The sequence below is a fragment of the Cottoperca gobio genome, chromosome 12, assembly GCF_900634415.1.
Source record: "Cottoperca gobio chromosome 12, fCotGob3.1, whole genome shotgun sequence".
Lineage (NCBI taxonomy): Eukaryota > Metazoa > Chordata > Actinopteri > Perciformes > Bovichtidae > Cottoperca > Cottoperca gobio.
In genome coordinates, this window is record NC_041366.1 from 19,126,862 (window position 1) to 19,136,242 (window position 9,381).

The following is a 9,381-nucleotide window of genomic DNA, read 5'->3' on the forward strand; positions in this document are numbered from 1 at the left end:
ATTTGCTCTCATCATGAACAAAACAAGGATGAATGTCATATTTGCTTAGCTTAACAGCCTTTGATTCCCATGTTTGCTCGTGGATTTAGTCATTTAGCGCCAACACTGCAGGCATGACTGGAGATCCTCGTGCCTTGTGAAGCAAACAGCCGCGAGACGTAAAAGCTAAACACGCTTGCAGCTACTTTTTTTTTTTTTTTTTTATCAAGGGAGACTTTTTCTGGAGTTAATTCTTTTGGGCACTTGTCCTCAAATCTTATAGATCATTTTAAAACTGGACAAAGCAAATAAGTGATATTGAGCTGTCTGTGAATATCGCCTCCTTTCATCACTTAAATAGAGAAGAGTTTAAGATTGTGTGTGTGTGTGTGTGTGTGTGTGTGTGTGTGTGTGTGTGTGTGTGTGTGTGTGTGCGTGTGTGTGTGAAGTGGGGGGGGGGGGGGGGGTGATGAATGCATACTTGAGAGGTAACCACTGGGGGTGGTACCCCCTGGCCTTTAGGATGTCAGCATAATGGAGTAAAACTTTGGGACCTTATTGAGCTCCGGGGAGACCCCATTCACAGCGGACAGCAACCCAGCCTCGAGCCATTATCTTAGTCTAAAATGTTTTGTTCTTTCTTCAGCCTTCAACAGAACAGTTAGCACAAAATAATGAACCCCTCTTCGTCGATAGACTGCCCAATTCTCTTTTTTTTTAATACTAATATTTACTCATACTATAAACTGAGTAATAAGTGAACATTTAAAGATTAAAAGAAAAAGCTAACCTTAACTTGTGACATTTCAAAATAAGCCAAAACACATTTGACATTTGGGAAAAGGTGCAATCTACAATTAATGTCCTGAGTAGAAACATCTTCATGGCATGTGCTAAACATTTCTACCAACATTAAAAACACATTGTGAATACTTTTCAAAGCGTAAACAGAAAACAAGTTGAAGAGAACATGCGGTTCATTTTACTTCATTAAAACTTAATACCAGAATTCTTTACTTTGCAACTTGCTAGAAAATGAATTCACGGTTTGCTTTCAAAAACGTGAAGCGTCGTCGTCTCATCTCATAAACATATAGTCCTCGCTTTCAATGAAGAAGTGGTAAGGGATATTTTTTTAACAAAAGCCCTTAGAAGGGTGTGAAAGGAGCCCCCTCGCACTCCTAAACGCCTGGACACAGTTGGAGGTGCCCCCTCCCCACTTCCCTGGGTCACTGAAGGCATTGAAGTTTTAGAGGGCTGCTACGGCAGATTACTCCACACAGCTGTCCCAGCACCGTGGAAATGAAGTTATGCCCCCTTGTCAGCTATGTTTTGTGTTCCCCCCCCCCCCTCCTCCTCCTGTTCTTCTCTCACTCCTTAAAAACGTCCCCAGGAGGCCACCTTTGGATGCAGGAGGGAATCAGAGGAGGCCACTAAAGGACAATTCATACCCAGCCATGGCAGCTAGAGACCCCCTATCTGATTGGTTGATTAAATATTCCCTCATTGCATCATTATTCAGAGAGGCTTGAAATCCCTGACATTCAACCCAGCGCAGCCCCTCTCTCCCATACCATTCCCTTCCCCCATTAAACCTCAATCATAAATCAACCCCTCCTCCACCTTTCCCACCTCTCTAACAGCTCAGGGTACTGCCTTCCTCAAGTCCACCCCCCAACCTCCAATTATTGTGGGTCTCTGGGGGTTTTCACTTCACTTTGCTTTTGTTTTTGGTTCAAAACTGAACTGTAAGCAACTCAAATTCAGCAACGTGTTACAAGTTTTAGAATGAGAGTGTGTAATAACACACTCTCATTAGAGGATAAAGGTAGAGTGTTATAGCGTCGCTTCAGGACGTTTAGTGTTACAGGGTATCACAGTTCAGATCTAGTAGAGCTGCAACAGATTATTTCATTTTTAATAGATTTATCATTTAGTCGATACAATATTTTATTTTTAAAAGAAGATTTCAATCTTCGTGAGACTAAGGTTCCGACTGAAACCCAAAAGTATTAAGATTATAACGATATAAAACAGAACGATCTCGACATTTGAGAGGCTTTATTAGCAAATGTTTGATATTTCTTCCTTAAATCTTTCTGTCGATGAATCCAATAATTGTTTCAGCAACTTGTAACATCACATGTCACAACACCTGCAATATTCATCAGATTATTACTCTGCTCTTTGTGTCTATAGCAGGGGTGTCAAACATGCGGCCCGTGGGCCAAAACCGGCCCACCAGAGGGTCCAATCCGGCCCGCGGGACGACTTTGCAAAGTGTTACCCATGTGTATATAATTGCACCTTTGTTTCTTAAGAAATGTCAGGTTGTTCATAATGTTTTGTAAAAAGATTAAGTTCAGAATGTATTTGAACTTTTTTGCACTTAAAACGAAGGGAAACATTGTGAGTTGTGGTTATTTACAGGTTATTATGCTGTGATGTTACTGCTCCGGCCCACTTGAGATCACATTGTGCTGCATGTGGCCCCTGAACTAACATGAGTTTGACACCCCTGGCTCTAAAGTATCTGACCAAGTAAGTGAGTTTCAGTTTTAACTGAAAACAATCTTACCACAAGGTCCATTAAGCAGATGTTTCCAAGTCTAAGACTGAAGGTTTCTACTTCATGTATACTTCAAACTGTGTTACTCCATCTCACTTTGGGTTTCCGTGAATTGGACGTAAGTTCGGCTGAATCAGAAGCAGTTCTCTTGTTTCCAGGAATGGGCTCGACAGGAAAAAGTCAGTCTGGCAGCTGAGTAGTTTTAAAAATGTTTTGCGAAGCTCCACTGGGACTTTAAGAAGGAGGGAGTTATTGCACTGCCACTGCGCTAACCTAACTGAAGAACTGTGTGTGGCATCAAACTTATTTGCAATATAGTCCCAAATAATTTCTCCTCCCAAAAGTACATTCAGTGTTATAATATAATAAAGAAGTAGGGGGAAATAATGAGTGGCCAACAAAGAGAATATATCGTCTGCACAATCTATCTAAAGTAGCTGCCTGTTTTCCCTTAGTGTAAGCGAGAGGAGGAAGGGTTCTGGGCGGGGCAGAGGGTGGGTTTGAGTTATGATGAGGCAATTTTAATGATGTTCTGGTCCTTGCACCAAAAGCCCCGGTTGACTCTTTTCTGTTTCAGCGTTGGAAAAAAAGACAACATTCCTATTTTCCTCTGGTGCCAAAAGTTAATTTAAAACATTTCAGGGCAAAGTATGGTCTGGGGCCCCTCGTATGATTCTCATCCCTTCATTATCCTCAACAATGATAAAAAGGCATTACAATTATTAATGGTTGGAGCAGAGGCCTTCTTTCTTAAAGTGACAGTGGCAGGCTTTTGCTTCTCATAACAAAGGCCCAGAAATGGCTTCAGCACATCACTTAGTTGGTATTTTTTTAACAATCGCTGCCATTTGGAGGATTTATTATTTAGGTCTTTCATTTTAAGATTGTTTAAAGCCGAACGATAGCTTGTGTTTTCCAGAGTAAAGTCATATTGTATATTAAAGACTATGATGCAGTTATCCTAATAGCTTCGGAGAGAAGTTAGAGAAGAACACATCTAATTGTTGCACAATCGAATGTATCAGCAGGAGTTAGACTGAGCAATAAAGCTGAACTTTCTCACATAACTCCTCTGTCTTCCTCTGGGATAGCTGTCTCCTCATGCTCCCCCACTCCCTGAAAAGAGTGACAGAGGGAAAGAGTGAATGAAGTGCCCCCACATTGTGCTGCTGCACCATTGTGTATTTTGCATCTCCATAATAGAGGTGCCACTCGACTTCTCTTCCAATCAATGGGCTGGAGGGCCCATCTCTTTTCCTTGAAAAGCAACATGGCTGCCATCAATAGTTTCAAGACCCATTATCACGAGTGAAGGAGGGGACACTGGCTTTTTTGTAAGTATAGAGAGCTGACTGACTCATAACACGAGTACACATGTATCATCACTGCGATCACTGATTAAAAACTGCTTTACACTCTGTGCATAGAAATCCTTAATCTGATTTTCTCTGTCATATTGTCGTTGAAAAATTCAATAAACTTTACGCACTGTGTGATGTGCAAAAGTTAACTCTCTTAGCAAGCAGTCAGGAAATGCTCTGCATGTTGGAACAACTGTACAGATCAAAAATGATGGTGAGCTGTTGATCTATAGAGCAAAAAAGTCACGTAAAAGATGATTTACAAAGACTTTAAAGCAGGTCAAATGTAGTTTTTCCTGCTCTGACTGACACTTAATACTTAAATAATGCATTTCAGTTACAGTTTGGGTAAAGAACAAGACTCCCTGAGGGACTATGTAGAGGAATAGTTTTGGCTAAAGCCTCTAAATCACAGTTTCTGAATGTACTTTCAGTGACACCTGGTGAATAATTGTGTTAAATGCCTTGAGAAACAAATTGTCAAAAGAAAGTAAAGGGAGCGAAAAATAACAGATTACCATAAACTTTCTAAATAAATCAGATTTAAGCTTAAAACGTGAAGACAGAGAAACACAGGGTCCAAATGAATTATTTTAAAAACTCTTTTTTTATTTAATGTGCATGTACATTCAGAGGAGTGTGTTCATAATGGGCACTTACTATCGGCACTGGGCCGAACACAGACACTTCTTCCCCCTCAGTGTGTCTTTGTGAAGACTTCAAACAAACACATGGGGTGAGAATAAACAAACTGACCGAACAGCTTCTTGGCTCCATTTTGGCTGCAAATCCCCAGGAGGAGGAGTTTACCTTTCTCTCGTCTGCTTGGACAGTTTTAAAGAATTAACACTTGATACCTTAAGCAAACATCCATGTTTACAAGGTCAAGTGTATCACTCTTAAGAGCTTCTTGTTTCAGATGCATGCTCCGCCCTGGGACTTGGACATATTTCAGTGGCTTACATCAACTTTGGTTTTTTTAATGAAGGGGTTGTGGAGAAAGTCTCTGTACAGCTGGTGAAATTAAACTGCTCTGCTTTCAGCTGCACACCTCTGATGTGATGAATAAACCCAGTTTTAAGACTTTCAGGCACTTTGAGACTAAACATTTTCCTTCCATAATGCAGTAAACAAGTGGGACTCACTTGTTCATACAGTGCAAATCTCTTGTCACTTATAAACACATATGTTGACAAAAATAATTTTTATACAATATACTGTACAATCTATCTTTACATAGCTGACAAACACGAAATAGGCTCCTTCAGCATTATCCGATGACTAACATGTGTGTAACTGACATATAACATAATGCTATTTAGTGATTAACAAACAGAAATTGTATGAACTTGTGCAGATCTGTAGCAGAAAGTTTAGTGTTGGATTGAAACATGTTAGATTAACGGGGGGGAGTATAGATTACAACAAAGCACACAGATTCTAGTGAGTTGATTTCTGATTGAGCAAAGACCACTGACTTTCTAGCTGCCTTTAATGGCAGATAAATCTGGTTAAAACCAAAATGGTGGTCAGGACATTTAGGGCAGTAAAACAAGGTGCGGAGTCACTTGAGTTCTCCACATATTGATAATCATCCTGGTCGATATAATCGTCTTCAGAATCATCCTCAGAGTCCGAAAATCCGCTTCCCGCGAACCTATCACTAGACTCCGAGCAGAAAGTTTTCATGCTGACTTTTATGTACTCGCATATGTTCCTCTCCGCGCCATCACACACACAAGTGTCTAGCTGTTGCGCTTTCGGTATGGAGCGCATGTTGGCGATCACTCTGCGGCACCCATCCGAGCACCTTTCCCCTCCGAAAAGTTTTCGGCAGTGGAATAAATAATCCCTCATGGCAGAGCTACACGACTGGTCCACCTCACACTGCCGCCGGGCCTCGGTGCAGCCCATGGTGCTGGTCCGCGGCAGGCACGGCTCGATGGCTTGTTTGGTGCTCCTGCAGACCGGGTCCACGGCGCAGTCGCAGTCCTCCAGAGCCGGGCCGCTTTGGGTTTGATTAAGCTGAATGAGAGAGGATATGCAGTGACTGGGACACTTCGTACGGTCCCCATTGATGACAGACGCACAAGCATAAATGTACTGATCATAAGCGTAATGGCACTCCGGCTCTCCGTGGCACTTCAGGATGGCTTTCCAGCAGACCAGCCGACGGCTGTGGTTAGGAGATCCGACACATAGACCGATGATTAGGATCAATACACTGCATATCAACACCGCTGTCCGCTCCATCAATATGGCACGACTTGCCATTTCCAGGAAGAATGAATCTTAGAGAAGTCAGACTTCATATGGGCTTCTGTAGTTCCATCGCACTGCGTCAAAACAAGGTTACTCCGAGATGGTTTCATATCATGTCACAGTGTGGGGGACTTGAAGTCAGTGAGGCGCCACACAGTGAGCAACAACAAGGATGGCCACAACAAGCCAAACATGACAAGATCTAAAAGTTTCAGAGTTGAGTTTCCACTTCTCGTCAGTCCCGGTCCGTTTTCGGAAGCTTCACGTGCATGCGCAAGTCTAATCTGTCGTTCGGCACGCGCACAGACGAGTAAAAGTCTTGGATAAACTTATGATATTTCCAAAACTCCTCCAAAGTACCGCGATATATCCTAAAGTCACTCATCCGTTTTCATTTGCAACCCGCATCCACTCGAGCTGCAGCAGCTCAGTGATGGGGCTGTGTGGTGATGGGCTGATTAGGTTCCTGCAACAACCCCCTCCCATTGGTCCGATCGACTGTTGTGATTCTGTCGTCACACGCGGGCAGTGACGCGAGCTAAACTGAAGTAAGAGGAAACTTTCTGCAACGGTTCTTTTTTATTATTATCTCATGATACAACCTTTAACTAAAAGTACAATTACTCACTCTGCAGAATGGATGCAGGCTATATTATATTATTTCATTATAATTAATGATGTATATGATGCATTACTCTGTACATCACTGGCATTGTGCAGCTGGTAAAGGTGGAGCTAATTTGAATTACTTTATATACTCCTGGGTAACTTAATCTATAATGTCTAAATTATGAACTTAATCTATATTTTGTTTAATTACTCTGATTTTGCAAAACTCACCTAAAAACTGGACAGTACCTCTGTAAATGTGCTTTGTTATTTTCCACCGCTGATTTTTCACAGTGGTTAAAAGTAGACAGATTGAAGTTCTCTATGCATAAATCTCTTACTACAAAGATTGGATTTCCCATGATGTATGGTTCAACCGCTGTGGTGTCATTCTTCAATAATTGCTCATCCCTGTATTGAGGCACATTATGTAATGAGGCTCAGATTCTTTGGAAAACACTGGTATGGTGTTGCCTCCCCACAGGGAGAGACGACAGCTGTTATAACACATGCAGCGCTCCTGTCTTACACTTTCCACCATAAAACATTGCAAGCCTTGATTGCGTAGCTATTATCCAGCACTACGCAGACACATTTGCACACACCAATAAAGACGTGACGGCTTCGAGGTTTAAGACCGATGGTTTCCTGATACGGAGCTGGGAAAGTTCCAGAGGCCTTCGCGTGAGAAAAGTAGAAGAAAAAACACATTTGGCTGTTTTTCTTTACTGCCTATTTTGTGCACATGTAAGCAGCAGTGTGAAATCCTAATGGCCCAGTACTTTACCTTTTGGTGAAGGGTATTTCCTATTTCCTAACAACAACACTTCACTAGAAAAAGAGTGTGAAGAGGAATAACAACTGCAGCCACACAGCATGTAAACAAACATGAAGCCACTTGGAACGAAAACCGAATGGATCTGTGGCCTTGAGGCCAACGGAACAAAGAGTAGAAAAGAAAACCTCTCAGTCTTTGGGATAACTCTGTTCTTCTGACCCCGTCACATCACCACACTATGACCACAAAGATCTGGCAGCTCTCAGGGGACCCTCAGACCCCCCAATTCCAATTAGAGAGATTAGAGAGGAGTCAAGACAAGTGCCGAAGAGTTTCTTAGCCAAACAACCCAAAACAGCCCCCTCCACCTCCTCCAGCTGGCATACCAGAGCCACAGGATGACTGCAGGCTCGATTTACGGCAACATCAAAGTGGAGGTTAGAGAAAGCCCAAATGGTGAACTGCTCAAGGGTCTACATGATCTACAAAGAGCCTTACATCAGCCCAGACCGATAAGACCAGAGACGGCTCCCCGCAGAGAGACGTGTCACTGCCGTAGACGTGAAGATTCAACATGTTTTCTACTTTTGTGCAACATTTCGGTACCTCTAACTTTTGCCGTCTGTGGAGCCACGCACTCCAATGCACAGGGCCTGTACAAAGCTTTCTCTCCAACAACAAACCAAAGAACACACCCTGGCCGCAGTTGCATTTTACTTTTAAGAAGGAGTTCATAATGCATCGCAGAAACCAGAATCCCATCAGTGTTGGCTGGCAGCCAGATGAGAACAACGGCCAGATTGAGTGGAGCCAGTGCTCTGTATGATGGAGCAGGCAGCTGCTCTCCCTCAAACTCTACCTCTTAAATTACTTTAATACATCACTGAGATTCTTTACTTGTATACCAAACTTAATTAGATTGTTTTAAGGGAAATATGAGGCCGGAGTCCTCTGCAGTCTTGTCCTCCATTTATTTTTTAAATGAGTACCTCCGGATATGCATCCTGTACATGCGGTTGTTCATGGCGACTTGCATATAATAGTGTTTCCAGAATTGGAATGCGGTTCCCGAGAGTGGATTTGTAAATACTCACGCAGAGACAGACATGCTCTTCAGTTTGTCTCCACTGCTGTCAGAAGTCATTACACACAAACTGCTATGCCAGAACAATTCACTGAACTTTGTATTCAAGTGCTTCCAAGCCCAGAGAGAGGCAGAGAGAGGGGAGGGAGGCAGAGAGAGGGGAGGGAGGGGAGGGAGGAAAAGGAGTCAATATTTAAAAGCTGCCAACTGTTCTTTTTCTGCCTGCATGTTTTTCGTTTTCTTGTGGCTCATGGAAACTTCTCAGATGTCCGTCGTAGACTTACTAATATTTTGTCTTCATTCTTTTTCACATAAAAGAGAGGAACTCATGTGCTTTTTGTGAAAACAAGAAAATAACTTGCATGCATAGTCATGGACACGCAGTCTAAGTGTCAACTTGAATCAAGTCAGAAACAAAGCCCCTGGTTCGCCTGAAAGATTAGACTGGAGGGTTCAAATCACCTGGAACAGAGTGCATTTCGCCGCACACAGCAGCATAATGTAGGTCTGTAAGTCAAACAACTACTGGATGGATCGCAAAATTGTGTAGAGTTTTCACAAAACTCATTACAATTGTGTCGACACTTTGGTGACGCTGCGCCACATTGACGTTTGTCTTTTGTGAACTACTATTGGATGGATTGTCATGAAAGTTGGTACAGATATCTATAGGCACCCAGAGGTAGAATCCTACTGGCTTTGATTATCCTCTGCCTTTTCAACCAGCACCACCAGCAGG

General features: G+C 42.5%; 1 protein-coding gene across 1 annotated transcript; it reads right to left on the reverse strand.

Annotated features, from left to right (window-relative positions):
* Nucleotides 1-4,497: 4,497 nt before the first annotated feature.
* Nucleotides 4,498-6,620, reverse strand: gas1b (growth arrest-specific 1b). The gene has a single exon (XM_029445398.1). The coding sequence runs from the start codon at nt 6,181-6,183 to the stop codon at nt 5,401-5,403; it is 783 nt and encodes a 260-aa protein (XP_029301258.1). The 5' UTR covers nt 6,184-6,620; the 3' UTR covers nt 4,498-5,400.
* Nucleotides 6,621-9,381: the final 2,761 nt, after the last annotated feature.

Bases quoted from the DNA above. Each gene is read 5' to 3' on its own strand.
- gas1b (XM_029445398.1), bottom strand. From the start codon at position 6,183: ATGGCAAGTCGTGCCATATTGATGGAGCGGACAGCGGTGTTGATATGC.